This window comes from Argopecten irradians, chromosome 12 (genome assembly GCF_041381155.1).
Source record: "Argopecten irradians isolate NY chromosome 12, Ai_NY, whole genome shotgun sequence".
In the NCBI taxonomy this organism is placed as follows: domain Eukaryota; kingdom Metazoa; phylum Mollusca; class Bivalvia; order Pectinida; family Pectinidae; genus Argopecten; species Argopecten irradians.
The window spans coordinates 41,261,819-41,277,740 of NC_091145.1; the positions used below are offsets into that span (position 1 = coordinate 41,261,819).

Below are 15,922 nucleotides of genomic sequence, written 5' to 3' on the forward strand. Positions count from 1 at the left end.
CTGGAGCCAGGTGTTAACTTTACGATACAGACATTTACATACAGATGGATTAATAAAGGGTGTATAATAATCTCCTATATATGAAAGTGAAGAGAAAATAATTATCTCCCATATATGAAAGAGAAAATGGATAAGTAGATTCTTATGTGTAATGTGTTTTATGTTTTCAGGAATGAAATTGTTCCGTCGAAGTCAAAATACCGCTTAACTCAGACAATGATAGAAGTTACTCTGACTAAAAAGAAACCTCAGCGATGGAACACTCTCGAAGCACCTCAGAGAAAAGGTTAGATCATGTGTAGCTATAAGACCTAAGTAAACTAAACATGAAACAGTGTTTAATCATATTTTCATGTTTTTATACCAAAACATTTGTGTCCATATTGTGTAGATCATATTTCATTCCATGATAGCACGAACATGTTCAAAATCAATTTTACACTAAAGTTTGTATAACTTTTATGTACCGTATCAAATGGCAACATTATTTAATGTAAAGTTACATAAGTGATGAAATCCAAATTAGTTGAGTTCAGAGATCCTCCAGTTATACTTTAGGAAAATGAAGCAAAAATTTAGGGCATTTTGCTTTGTATTTTCCAGAAAGTGCTTGTTCTTCCAAGTCGGACAGTTGGATTTCCACAGGAAAACCATCCAGTCCTAGAGAAGTGAACACCGGCAGTGAGGGCCAGTCTAGTGTAGTATTTGATGAGCTTTCTAGTATATCTACTGTCAAAAAGGGTGACTTCACTGACAATAGAACCATAGAGGCATGCAAGGGAGCCACCGACTCGATACAACCCCTCAAAGACATCAACACACAGGTAAATAATTTTATACTTCTTTTATAGTCAATGATTACTTGGCATGTGATAGAGACCGTTATGGACATCAGTTTTCCAAGTGACACTATTCATCAACTCATTTTATCAAACTTTCTGAGAACTCTTCATTGTTTTATTAAGGTACTGGTATAAATGTATTCTTGTCATATTGCTTCATAATTATGAATTGCAGCAAATATAAAAATAGAAACAATTTATTAGTAGCTAAGTCAGAATTGTTTCCATTACAAGGGCAACTTGTTAAAAGAGTAAGTTTTATTAGGACTAAGTTAACAATACTGTAAAAGGTCATAGTGTTATCCTGCAGAAGGCAGTGCAAGTAATATTACAGCTAAGGAAATTCTATGTTTTAGTATCAATTGTGAGCTAAAATAACTATTTATCATCACCAAACTTGTTTTCATGTGCAATTTATTTGTGAGTATTTCTCAGACGATAGAGAGAAAAAAATTACAATGAAACAAAAATGAACTGCATGTAAGTAAAGTGTTTTACTCGGTACCATTGTGAAATTGAATTGATGTAAATATGTCGCAGTGAAAATTAGTTGGTCTACAGTGTTTTACAATATTTGTCTGGCATTAAGCACCTTACACCTGCATATTACATGTTGTTATTTATAGAAACCTACATGCAAAGTTTCTCCAATGAACAAATCTAAGGAGTTAGAGCAAGTTGTCTCCCCTGGTAACACAGGCCTGGATAATCTCGGCAATACCTGCTTCATGAACAGCGTTTTACAGTCATTGGCTAATACCAGGGAATTCCGTGACTTCTTTTACAGTAAGTAACTGTCCTAGCCCAAATAACAGGAAATTCTGCGACTTCTTTTACAGTAAGTAACTATCCTAGCCCCAATACCAGGGAATTCTGTGACTTGTTTTACAGTAAGTAACTGTCCGAGCCCAAATACCAGGGAATTCGGTGACTTATTTTACAGTAAGTTACTGTCCTAGCCCCAATACCAGGGAATTCTGTGACTTCTTTAAAATTTACAGTAAGTAACTGTCCTAGCCCCAATACCAGGGAATTCTGTGACTTATTTTACAGTAAGTAACTGTCCTAGCCCCAATACCAGGGAATTCTGCGACTTATTTTACAGTAAGTAACTGTCCTAGCCCCAATACCAGGGAATTCGGTGACTTGTTTTAAAGTAAGTAACTGTCCTAGCCTCAAAACCAGGGAATTCTGTGACTTATTTTACAGTAAGTAACTATCCTAGCCCCAATACCAGGGAATTCCGTGACTTTTACAGTAAGTAACTGTCCTAGCCCCAATACCAGGGAATTCCACTTCTTTTACAGTAAGTAACTGTCCTAGCCCCAATACCAGGGAATTCAGCGACTTTTACAATAAGTAACTGTCGTAGCCCCAATGCCAGGGAATTCCGCAACTTTTACAATAAGTAACTGTCCTAGCCCCAATACCAGGGAATTCCGCGACTTGTTTTACAGTAAGTAACTGTCCTAGCCCCAATTCCAGGGAATTCTGCGACTTTTACAATAAGTAGCTGTAAATTTTACTGTCTTTAAAAGTCCAAATTACAGGGAATTCTGAGACAGTGTTGATGTTGATTGTATCACATATTCACCTTTGTAAAGAACTGTGAAATGGGGGCATATCATGTAGCTGTGTCCATTTTGTTGTGCTTCTCTAAGCACAAGGACAATTACATCTGAAAGTAATTACCTCAAAGTATCTTGATAGCATGAACATAAACATTTTTAAATGTGCATCAGATGAAGCACATGGAAAATTACATCTGAAAGTAATTACCTCAAAGTATCTTGATAGCATGAACATAAACATTTTTAAATGTGCATCAGATGAAGCATGGAAAAGTCGTGACATACTCCTCATTTATAACTATAACAGAAAGTGAAAATGTAAACCTCAAGTGTGAAAACATATAACTATAACAGAAAGTGAAAATGTAAACCTCAAGTGTGAAAACATATAACTATAACAGAAAGTGAAAATGTAAACCTCAAGTGTGAAAACATATAACTATAACAGAAAGTGAAAATGTAAACCTCAAGTGTGAAAACATATGACTATAACAGAAAGTGAAAATGTAAACCTCAAGTGTGAAAACATATAACTATAACAGAAAGTGAAAGTGTGAAAACATATAACTATAACAGAAAGTGAAAATGTAAACCTCAAGTGTGAAAACATATGACTATAACAGAAAGTGAAAATGTAAACCTCAAGTGTGAAAACATATAACTATAACAGAAAGTGAAAATGTAAACCTCAAGTGTGAAAACATATAACTATAACAGAAAGTGAAAATGTAAACCTCAAGTGTGAAAACATATAACTTGTACTAAACATAAAAAGTCAAAAACATTAACAGAAAGTGAAAATGTGAAACCTCAAGTGTGAAAACATATAACTATAACAAGTAAAAGTGAAAAATGTAAACCTCAAGTGTGAAAACATATGACTATAACAGAAAGTGAAAATGTAAACCTCAAGTGTGAAAACATAACTTGTACTAAACATAAAAAGTATAAGAAAAATACAACTGCTGATTTCATCTAGAGCTTTTGAAACTATTTTAGATCTCACAGATTTGAATATTTATATACACTATAGAATGTAACTTGTCTACATTGGATAATATATAATATAAATATAAACTTTATTTCTTTTACATCCTTACGAAATTAACAAGTTATACAACTTACGTAAATCACTCTTGATGGCCCGGATGTAAGTGTGCAAGGGGTCTTAGTGTGGGAGGAAACCAGAGTGCCTGGAGAAAACTCCCGTGATCGGGCAGGTGACCCCTAACCTTTTCACTTCTGTGCCGGGGTTCAAACCCCGGCCGGCTAGGTGAAAGCGAGTAGCTTAACCACTACACCACCCGATCACATCTATACTGGATGTCCCTTGAACCAGCGTATTGGTCAGTATAGCCAAGTTTCTGGATTATAAAGGTTTTAATTGCAATGATAAAACAGAAGGGAAATGCCATAAAATAATGCTGTAATCCACAGAGAGCCAGGCCAAGGCCAGTTTTTCCAAGTGATACTAAGTATGTGCAGTATTTATAAGTTGTACTTTTGTAGGTGGAGCCTATCAGAAAGACATTAACACAGATAACCCTCTGGGTAGTGGAGGAAAACTTGCTGTACAATTCGCACATCTGCTCAAAATACTGTGGTCTGCCAAGCACTACTCTTACGCTCCTTCAAAACTCAAGGTACATCTCCTACATTCTAACAACCCTGATCTGAAGCGTTGGCATAAAGATAGTTCTCACTTAAATTTGACCATGAAATTCTCAAAAATGGCATTTATTTTAAGCTGATTAAAAATAGATATTAAATAGGTCTAATGATATGCCTTCAGATCATTTTGTATTCAATTCTATGACTAATGTTTGTTTATATCATTGATTTGATTGATGCAAGTTTTCTTGGTTTTATCTTGAATAAAGACATTTTGTTGGATAAGTATTTGTTTAAAGGATAAAGGTCAATAGATTTACTTTAGAAAGATTTTGTTGTATGGTAAAAAAATTTTTTAGTTGTCCATGATATTTGGTATTTCTTACCTATGGATCTTTTGGTGTTTATAGAGTCTAGTGGCGATGAAGGCCAGTCAGTTCACAGGATTTGCACAACACGACGCTCAGGAATTCATGGCTTTTCTTTTGGATGGTCTTCATGAGGTAACAAGCTAGTCCTTTTATAATCTTTTGTTTTAGTTTATATGTTTGATTAATATGACGAAATATAAAGTGTATGTGCCTTTTACAAATACCGTATAACTGGCTATTTTCACGAACCAAAATGTTCGCGATTTGATCTAAAAACGAGAAAATCAAATGTTAGCGATTTTAAATTTTCGCGATATGGATTTAAAGATATATTTCAACCATTTTTCAATATTTCTCGCATCAAATTTTCGCGATCAAAGCAATGTCCTGCGAAATCGTGAAAATATCATCCCCACGAATATATCCAGCTATACGTTATATAAAACCATAATTGATGATATGATGATGAACAACCATACAACATTTTACAGTTTTTGTTTTAAGTGTTGGTTTTCCATACAATAAAATGTCATAAAATAAATATCATGATCTTTCTTATCATTTTACCTGTAAAAAAAATAATATTTAATGTAAGATTCAAAATTTTGGATTATTTTTGAGGTTAAGACTGAATGTTGTCAGAGAAGTAAGACGAATAATTGTTATTCCTGCTTTGTGTACCTAGGACTTAAATCGAGTAAAGAAGAAGCCATACACAGAAACAGTTGACTCTGATGGCAAATCAGATGAGGTTTGTATCCAGCCCTTGTATGAATCTGCCAAGCTCACTTTATTCCAACATACGAATCTATTTGATACATATTTTGTTATCAGTCTGTAGCCAGAAAGAAATACACCATACTCTATGTCTGCTTTAACAGACCATAGTAAGAGACATTAGGATTCAGTGTTACAGATTATTTCAAAAGATATTATATCCCATAATTTTCATAACGGACTGTAGCCAAAGAGACATGATTTGCACAAAATGTTCAATGTTTTATGTAACAGGCTGTGGCAAAAGTGAAATGTTTTTAATTTTCCTGTTAGTAGACTAGCCAGAGATAAATTATGTACATTTACAATATCTCCTGTAGCTAAATTAACAAGAGAGAAATAAGATACAATGTTTTCTGTAACAGACTGTTGCCAGAGAGGCTTGGGATGTTTATAAGAAGAGAAATGATTCCTTTATTGTGGATCTATTCCAAGGCCAGTACAAGTCCAAACTGGTCTGTCCCGTGTGTGGGAAGGTACGTATTTCATAGCAACGCTTTATTATGAAAAAATTCTTTACTGACATAAATGTTATTGGAATAACTATTTTTGGCAAGCCAAATAAGTTTGAAACAGGATTAAAGGTTTACTCTGTTAATTTGGTGTTTATTAATCAAGGATTATCTCCCTTGTATTGGACACATCACCTGTAGCTTTAATACCAGGTAGGAACTCAACAAGTTGAATTTCCATACACTAAACCAATGTTACTTTGAAATCTTCAAGGAAAAATACCAGATTTCAATATAACTGGGGATTCAACCTTAAGCCAACATATCTTCATATTTCTATGTAGTTAAAATGTAATCTTAAATTAAACAATATTTCTATAGATCTGATTTCAAATCAAGTGGGTTCGACTCTAGTCCTGAGATACTGACCTGTCATGAGATGGCCACGGCAGAAAAGTTACATGAATTAAAGTTTTATAATACTAATAAAAAATCTGTACAGATAGTGTAGAATCAAAGATTTGGGTTGTACAGTTCTATTTCTTGTATTTTGTTGTTGTTCTGCTATATCAGATAATTGTTTATGTTTACATTGTATAATTGTTTATATATTGAGACACAACTTATGTTGTACACCCTTTATTTGTTCTCTTCCTTTTTGCTACAGGTATCGATAACCTTTGACCCTTTCCTTTACCTATCTGTGCCACTACCAAAGAAGAAGCGACAGTTACCTGTGATATTTATGTGGAGGGACCCCTACAAAAAACCTGTACAGGTAAACTCGATTTGTGGACCTTCCTTGTTAGCTCTTTTATAAACTTCATAAATTAAGATAGAAAATATTAGAACAATTTTTATTCTTTGATATAGCGTAGGAGAGTGGAGTTGAAAATTTTAGTTATAACCACTATTTTCAGGAGACCCATTTATCCACATGACAGGTCAAAGATGTATTTTTTAAAGGCTTGAAATATATTAAATGGCATATTCCCAAATTTCTGTTTAAATTGCAAAGATGAATAAGTAATAATGAGAAATGACATTTACTATAATTAAAGATCCTCCACCGCTGACAAATGGTATTTTTCACTACCAGGAGCAGACAATTAGTATTTTTCTTCAGTTACAAAAATTACTTACTTAACACTATTATCACCATTGAAAAGTTTGAGCTTCTAATTTTACTTCAAGATAAAACATATTAAAAATAATTAATTGCATCCCGAAAATCTGTGGCACTATGTCCTATATGAAATGAAGTACTGATTGCGCATGCACCAAAATTAGACATCTATATACACGATTAAACATCAATTATTTTCAAAATGATGAAAATCGTTTATGCTCTTTCGGCGATGGAGCATCTTTAATGTATGAAAAACATGGTGTCACAATACATTATTTGGAATTACTTAATTGTTCTTAACTCACTTATTTTGTTTTACAGTTAATGCTTTGGTTAGCAAAGGAATGTACAACAGATATGGTGAAGGAGGCCGCGTCAAAGAAAACTGGAGTTAAAGCAAGAGATGTGAGTTTATCAAACCTTTGTCTAATATTGAAAAAGGACAAACAAAATCAGCAGATTGATAAGAACTATTTCAAAATATTTAAATACAGTTCACAAGATAGGCAGTTTGATAAAAAAAATTCAAAATTGTAAAATACAGTTTACAAGATCGGCAGTGTCATTAGAAATATTTCTTTGTTCTTTTTACACAGAATGTTTTCACTTCCTTACAAATTCTGTAAGAGACTAAAATAGTATGATTTCACATTTTTCATAGGATGATAAAAGAAACAAAGAGTAAAATCTACAAGTTCTATTACAGTAACTAAATACTCTGTTGCTACATTTTCAGATGAGGATATAGAAACTAATATAGTATGTAACTACATTTTTCAGATGAGGATAATTGAAGCATACAAAAGTAAAATCTACAAGTTCTATAACAGAGACTCAGACTGGACCAGTGTACAGGCTAGTGATACCATCATTATGTAAGTGATTAGGTTGTTTGACCAGTGATACCATCATTATGTAAGTGGTTAGGTCGTTTGACCAGTGATACCATCATTATGTAAGTGGTTAGGTCGTTTGACCAGTGATACCATCATTATGTAAGTGGTTAGGTCGTTTGACAAGTGATACCATCATTATGTAAGTGGTTAGGTCGTTTGACCAGTGATACCATCATTATGTAAGTGGTTAGGTCGTTTGACCAGTGATACCATCATTATGTAAGTGGTTAGGTCGTTTGACCAGTGATACCATCATTATGTAAGTGGTTAGGTCGTTTGACCAGTGATACCATCATTATGTAAGTGGTTAGGTCGTTTGACCAGTGATACCATCATTATGTAAGTGGTTAGGTCGTTTGACCAGTGATACCATCATTATGTAAGTGGTTAGGTCGTTTGACCAGTAATACCATCATTATGTAAGTGGTTAGGTCGTTTGACCAGTGATACCATCATTATGTAAGTGGTTAGATCGTTTGACCAGTGATACCATCATTATGTAAGTGGTTAGGTCGTTTGACCAGTGATACCATCATTATGTAAGTGGTTAGGTCGTTTGACCAGTGATACCATCATTATGTAAGTGGTTAGGTCGTTTGACCAGTGATACCATCATTATGTAAGTGGTTAGGTCGTTTGACCAGTGATACCATCATTATGTAAGTGGTTAGGTCGTTTGACCAGTGATACCATCATTATGTAAGTGGTTAGGTCGTTTGACCAGTGATACCATCATTATGTAAGTGGTTAGGTCGTTTGACCAGTGATACCATCATTATGTAAGTGGTTAGGTCGTTTGACCAGTGATACCATCATTATTATGTGTGTTAGGTCGTTTGACCAGTGATACCATCATTATGTAAGTGGTTAGGTCGTTTGACCAGTGATACCATCATTATGTAAGTGGTTAGGTCGTTTGACCAGTGATACCATCATTATGTAAGTGGTTAGGTCGTTTGACCAGTGATACCATCATTATGTAAGTGGTTAGGTCGTTTGACCAGTGATACCATCATTATGTAAGTGGTTAGGTCGTTTGACCAGTGATACCATCATTATGTAAGTGGTTAGGTCGTTTGACCAGTGATACCATCATTATGTAAGTGGTTAGGTCGTTTGACCAGTGATACCATCATTATGTAAGTGGTTAGGTCGTTTGACCAGTGATACCATCATTATGTAAGTGGTTAGGTCGTTTGACCAGTGATACCATCATTATGTAAGTGGTTAGGTCGTTTGACCAGTGATACCATCATTATGTAAGTGGTTAGGTCGTTTGACCAGTGATACCATCATTATGTAAGTGGTTAGGTCGTTTGACCAGTGATACCATCATTATGTAAGTGGTTAGGTCGTTTGACCAGTGATACCATCATTATGTAAGTGGTTAGGTCGTTTGACCAGTGATACCATCATTATGTAAGTGGTTAGGTCGTTTGACCAGTGATACCATCATTATGTAAGTGGTTAGGTCGTTTGACCAGTGATACCATCATTATGTAAGTGGTTAGGTCGTTTGACCAGTGATACCATCATTATGTAAGTGGTTAGGTCGTTTGACCAGTGATACCATCATTATGTAAGTGGTTAGGTCGTTTGACCAGTGATACCATCATTATGTAAGTGGTTAGGTCGTTTGACCAGTGATACCATCATTATGTAAGTGGTTAGGTCGTTTGACCAGTGATACCATCATTATGTAAGTGGTTAGGTCGTTTGACCAGTGATACCATCATTATGTAAGTGGTTAGGTCGTTTGACCAGTGATACCATCATTATGTAAGTGGTTAGGTCGTTTGACCAGTGATACCATCATTATGTAAGTGGTTAGGTCGTTTGACCAGTGATACCATCATTATGTAAGTGGTTAGGTCGTTTGACCAGTGATACCATCATTATGTAAGTGGTTAGGTCGTTTGACCAGTGATACCATCATTATGTAAGTGGTTAGGTCGTTTGACCAGTGATACCATCATTATGTAAGTGGTTAGGTCGTTTGACAAGTGATACCATCATTATGTAAGTGGTTAGGTCGTTTGACCAGTGATACCATCATTATGTAAGTGGTTAGGTCGTTTGACCAGTAATACCATCATTATGTAAGTGGTTAGGTCGTTTGACCAATGATACCATCATAGTGTAAGTGGTAAGATCGTTTGACCAGTGATACCATTATTATGTAAGTGGTTAGGTCGTTTGACCAGTGATACCATCATTATGTAAGTGGTTAGGTCGTTTGACCAGTAATACCATCATTATGTAAGTGGTTAGGTCGTTTGACCAGTAATACCATCATTATGTAAGTGGTTAGGTCGTTTGACCAGTGATACCATCATTATGTAAGTGGTTAGGTCGTTTGACCAGTGATACCATCATATTGTAAGTGGTTAGGTCGTTTGACCAGTAATACCATCATTATGTAAGTGGTTAGGTCGTTTGACCAGTGATACCATCATATTGTAAGTGGTTAGGTCGTTTGACCAGTGATACCATCATTATGTAAGTGGTTAGGTCGTTTGACCAGTGAAACCATCATTATGTAAGTGGTTAGGTCGTTTGACCAGTGAAACCATCATTATGTAAGTGGTTAGGTCGTTTGACCAGTGATACCATCATTATGTAAGTGGTTAGATCGTTTGACCAGTAATACCATCATTATGTAAGTGGTTAGGTCGTTTGACCAGTGATACCATCATTATGTAAGTGGTTAGGTTGTTTGACCAGTGATACCATCATTATGTAAGTGGTTAGGTCGTTTGACCAGTGATACCATCATTATGTAAGTGGTTAGATCGTTTGACCAGTGATACCATCATTATGTAAGTGGTTAGGTCGTTTGACCAGTGATACAATCTTTATGTAAGTGGTTAGGTCGTTTGACCAGTAATACCATCATTATGTAAGTGGTTAGATCGTTTGACCAGTGATACCATCATTATGTAAGTGGTTAGGTCGTTTGACCAGTGATACCATCATTATGTAAGTGGTTAGGTCGTTTGACCAGTGATACCATCATTATGTCAGTGGTAAGGTCGTTTGACCAGTGATACCATCATTATGTAAGTGGTTAGGTCGTTTGACCAGTGATACCATCATTATGTAAGTGATTAGGTCGTTTGACCAGTGATACCATCATTATGTAAGTGGTTAGATCGTTTGACCAGTGATACCATCATTATGTAAGTGGTTAGGTCGTTTGACCAGTGATACCATCATTATGTAAGTGGTTAGGTCGTTTGACCAGTGATACCATCATTTTGTTAGTGGTTAGGTCGTTTGACCAGTGATACCATCATTATGTAAGTGGTTAGGTCGTTTGACCAGTGATACCATCATTATGTAAGTGGTTAGGTCGTTTGACCAGTGATACCATCATTATGTAAGTGGTTAGGTCGTTTGACCAGTGATACCATCATTATGTAAGTGGTTAGGTCGTTTGACCAGTGATACCATCATTATGTAAGTGGTTAGATCGTTTGACCAGTAATACCATCATTATGTAAGTGGTTAGGTCGTTTGACCAGTGATACCATCATTATGTAAGTGGTTAGGTCGTTTGACCAGTGATACCATCATTATGTAAGTGGTTAGATAGTTTGACCAGTGATACCATCATTATGTAAGTGGTTAGGTCGTTTGACCAGTGATACCATCATTATGTAAGTGGTTAGGTCGTTTGACCAGTGATACCATCATTATGTAAGTGGTTAGGTCGTTTGACCAGTGATACCATCATTATGTTGAGTGTAAGTAAATACTTATTGTTTTTATTATATAAGGACTCACAGGCATGACAGAAAAAATCTAAAACCAATCACAGTTAGGTATAGATAAAACCTGGATATTGGAGAGAAAAAAAATGCTGAAAACTGACATGCTTAAAATCATTACAGAGGTGAAGTGTTATCAGAAGAGGTGGCCGGAGAACCAGTGTATGAAGTTTATGTTGTTCAGGTATGTTGAACCAATGAAACCAGAGGGGACTACAGTGTTTGATCAAACTTCATACAATGGTAACATATGAGAAAATACAACTTTGTATTGAATTTGGGGTCAAAAGGTCAACTACAAAGGTCACTGTTACTCAAATAGATTGTTTCAAAAATTTTAGTTACCGGACAATAACTTGAGAACACATCAACAGAATTTGTTCAAACTTCATACAATGATAGCATAACTAAGCAACAATAACAAATTGCCATAGATTAGAAAATATAATTGACGCCAGATGACATGTGTTGCTTGCAACACTTACTGTAAGCTTGTATTAATGAAGAATTGTATGTTTCCAGAGAACAATTCTACCTAACGTCGCCCCCTCACACTGTGCGTCCTGTAAACGACCGTGTCCTGATGGAACCAAGCTAAAGAGGTGTACAAAATGTTTCAAAGTCGGATATTGTGATAGGTATGTGTAAGCTTAAGAGATGTACAAAATGTTTCAAAGTCGGATATTGTGATAGGTATGTGTAAGGAATAGATACTTCATGGCTATATCAGTACTGTTCAGAGAGGTCAATCAGGATTCTGTGTCACCATTTATAACATGTCATTTAGTACACTTTTGATAAACATACCATAATCTCTAACATTTTTTATGTCTTTCATTGTAAATGAAGGTAATTGAATTGATGATACTGGGTTCTCAGCTTTAGTTTTAATTACTGTCAGGAAATGTCAGAGGGACCACTGGAATCTCCATCGTACTAATTGTAAACCTACCCCAGAACCTGTCGGATGTCCATATATACTCAGTATCCCCGAGTCACGGACAACCTTCTCCAGGCTCTGTACCCTCTTGGAAGCTTATGCCAGGTGAGTACCTCAGAATTACAGATCAAATAACCATGCTTATCAGTGCCTGCAAGTGAGCCTAGAGATGACTTTAGTTTTCATTTCTCTCCGTCTGTCTGTCCATCTCTCTGTCTGTCCATCTCTCTTTTCTTCCATCAGTCTGCACGAAGTCTTTTAGTGCTCTCACAGCTTCAGTTTTAACAGATTATCATCAAATTTCACATATGTAAAGGTATATCAAAATATCTTGGACAAGTTCAAATTTCATGGTGATAAGGTCATGGTCACTGAATACTATTTTCAAAAGAAACAGTGCTCTCACAGCAACATTACAAGTTATTACCAAATTTAACGTATACATAGATAATCAAATTGAATTTGACAAATTTAAAGGTGATCAGGCCAATAGGGGACCGGCAAAGGACATGTATTGCTTTAGATCTACTCAGATGAGGCAATACTCAGTATGCTTGTTATAGTATATTATGTATTGTTTGTGTTTGTAGATACTCTGTGGATGTGTTTCAACCTCCCGTAAAACCTGATGCATCTGGTAAACTGTGCAGTCAATCATCCACGTCGTCCAGCCTCAGTAGCAGCAGCAGCCAATCGAGTGGCAGTATGAACAGTTTGGATAGTCAATCATCAATCAGTAGTACATGTACAATCACAGCTGGCCAGGACCAGTTAGGGGAGATAGATCTGACCGCTTCATCGTCCAGTGTCACCACCGATACTGGTAACGCTGAGGATTATCCCTCTAGTAGTGATATAGACCAGGTTAGTCCCACAGATATAGATATACAGCTCAATCCGGGACCAGCCGACGAGGCCTTGGACGAGAGGAATCTACCCGAGTATCCTTCCTTCAAACTGCCCCAGTCAGACTACGCTGACATGACGAGGGAGGCGGAGATGGGAGGGGAGGATGAGGATATGGAAGACGGGCGGACCCATAGGCCGACCCCCACTAACCCTGTACTGGGCATTAAATCAGATGATATGGATAGGGTCTCGCCTCTCTTCTTCATCAAGCCAGTCAACCAAGAGGGTATCGGCCTGAAGGGCCCTGATGGGGAAAGACTGGATGACAAAGGTATAATTATATATGGTACAGCTGGGAATTTTCGCAGTTTTTCACTTAAAATGGAAAAATCATAATTTCATTATTAAATTGTTCTATATGGTTATTAGAGTATGTCTGATTACTTCCTATCTCAACTTGTCTGATTACTTCCTATCTCAACTTGTCTGATTACTTCCTATCTCAACTTGTCTGATTACTTCCTATCTCAACTTGTCTGATTACTTCCTATCTCAACTTGTCTGATTACTTCCTATCTCAACTTGTCTGATTACTTCCTATCTCAACTTGTCTGATTACTTCCTATCTCAACTTGTCTGATTACTTCCTATCTCAACTTGTCTGATTACTTCCTATCTCAACTTGTCTGATTACTTCCTATCTCAACTTGTCTGATTACTTCCTATCTCAACTTGTCTGATTACTTCCTATCTCAACTTGTCTGATTACTTCCTATCTCATAGATGAAATAAAATCACAAAAGCACAAAAAATATCATCCTTGCAAAAAATATTAGCTAAATGGTATATAGTCTAAAACTTCCGGGTACATGACGGATTTAAAATGCCTCTTTCTTATTGACATATAGATTCTCTGATAGATAATTATAACTAATTCTGTAAGGTTTCCAAGTTATACTTCCTGTGAAATTTTATGTGATCACATTTATTTTGAAAGTTTTCAAGATAGAATGATCTTCTTTTAGCATATGTATATAGCAAATATTTGTCGTTAGATAATTTCTGTGTATGGTCTTCATACAAAGCTTTGTTGTTACTGTACCAAATCAAAGATGGAATAATGACCTTTGTTGTTACTGTACCAAATCAAAGATGGAATAATGACCTTTGTTGTTACTGTACCAAATCAAAGATGGAATAATGACCTTTGTTGTTACTGTACCAAATCAAAGATGGAATAATGACCTTTGGTGTTACTGTACCAAATCAAAGATGGAATAATGACCTTTGTTGTTACTGTACCAAATCAAAGATGGAATAATGACCTTTGTTGTTACTGTACCAAATCAAAGATGGAATAATGACCTTTGTTGTTACTGTACCAAATCAAAGATGGAATAATGACCTTTGTTGTTACTGTACCAAATCAAAGATGGAATAATGACCTTTGTTGTTACTGTACCAAATCAAAGATGGAATAATGACCTTTGTTGTTACTGTACCAAATCAAAGATGGAATAATGACCTTTGTTGTTACTGTACTAAATCAAAGATGGAATAATGACCTTTGTTGTTACTGTACCAAATCAAAGATGGAATAATGACCTTTGTTGTTACTGTACCAAATCAAAGATGGAATAATGACCTTTGTTGTTACTGTACCAAATCAAAGATGGAATAATGACCTTTGTTGTTACTGTACCAAATCAAAGATGGAATAATGACCTTTGTTGTTACTGTACCAAATCAAAGATGGAATAATGACCTTTTGTTTGTTACTGTACCAAATCAAAGATGGAATAATGACCTTTGTTGTTACTGTACCAAATCAAAGATGGAATAATGACCTTTGTTGTTACTGTACCAAATCAAAGATGGAATAATGACCTTTGTTGATTCCTGTCTTATCATCCTATAGGAGACGTACCCCTGGATTTGTCTTATCGCCAGTTTCTCTCTATTGATTGGAAGAATAATGACAAGTTCAGTCCATATGCTCTCGTGCAAACCAAAGAATTGGTATGTCTCATTAATTGTAGTTTTGGATGATATCTAAAGATATTAAAGGAAGTTTCATTAGCAACATACACTCTCAATATTGTTGAATGTCAAACCATTATTTTTATGGCAGAATTCAATGTTTTTTAATTATTTTATCACATGTGTAATCACATCACAAACAAATTTTTTAGGGCTAAAAGGAAAATTAGATAAAAAGAAATAAAATATTTTCTATGATACATATAAAAGTGAACATTTTAAATCTGGTGCATTATGATCTTTAAATGTTCATGTCTTAGCTACATCATATGGCAGAATAGTTGGAAAATTATGATATCTTTGTGTTTTTTGTCGGTCGGACTACTTTGCCAGGTTTGTGCAGAAATGTTATGATTATTTCCCTTGTCTTTACAGGACTGTGAAGAGGATCCCAGTATGCAGGCTTCATTGGACGGTAAGACAGACCAATTCTTTTATAAAATGATATTGTTACACAGCCTGTGAATGTTCTGAGGAAAACGTATATGTACACGGTCACCTTCATCAGACAATGACCAGACAACATAAGTACATAAAGGGGCCGATTTGCACATGGTAATGCCTGGTAATATGTAGACATGAGCGGCATGTGCAATATGAATTTGAATTTTCGTGAGAAATCCAAAATGGCCACCATAATCTCTAAAAAAAAAAAAAAAAAAAAAAATGCTCAT

The 15,922-nt window shown here is 35.6% G+C and overlaps 1 protein-coding gene across 2 annotated transcripts in view; it reads left to right on the plus strand.

Annotated features, from left to right (window-relative positions):
- The window catches only part of LOC138335846 (ubiquitin carboxyl-terminal hydrolase 19-like), a 28,149-nt gene that overhangs the window by 4,917 nt on the left and 7,310 nt on the right, over positions 1 to 15,922 (plus strand). For both annotated transcript variants that reach the window (XR_011210340.1, XM_069285002.1), the window contains exons 8-23: positions 171 to 286; positions 604 to 824; positions 1,469 to 1,628; positions 3,923 to 4,056; positions 4,435 to 4,527; positions 5,081 to 5,146; positions 5,538 to 5,648; positions 6,292 to 6,402; positions 7,075 to 7,158; positions 7,534 to 7,628; positions 11,543 to 11,603; positions 11,942 to 12,057; positions 12,321 to 12,464; positions 12,950 to 13,539; positions 15,127 to 15,227; positions 15,624 to 15,663. Coding sequence is in view for 1 of the 2 variants with exons in the window: in XM_069285002.1 (XP_069141103.1) it covers positions 171 to 286; positions 604 to 824; positions 1,469 to 1,628; positions 3,923 to 4,056; positions 4,435 to 4,527; positions 5,081 to 5,146; positions 5,538 to 5,648; positions 6,292 to 6,402; positions 7,075 to 7,158; positions 7,534 to 7,628; positions 11,543 to 11,603; positions 11,942 to 12,057; positions 12,321 to 12,464; positions 12,950 to 13,539; positions 15,127 to 15,227; positions 15,624 to 15,663 (2,243 nt within the window). In the remaining variant the exon portion in view is untranslated. The remainder of the gene's footprint in view (positions 1 to 170; positions 287 to 603; positions 825 to 1,468; positions 1,629 to 3,922; positions 4,057 to 4,434; positions 4,528 to 5,080; positions 5,147 to 5,537; positions 5,649 to 6,291; positions 6,403 to 7,074; positions 7,159 to 7,533; positions 7,629 to 11,542; positions 11,604 to 11,941; positions 12,058 to 12,320; positions 12,465 to 12,949; positions 13,540 to 15,126; positions 15,228 to 15,623; positions 15,664 to 15,922) is intronic.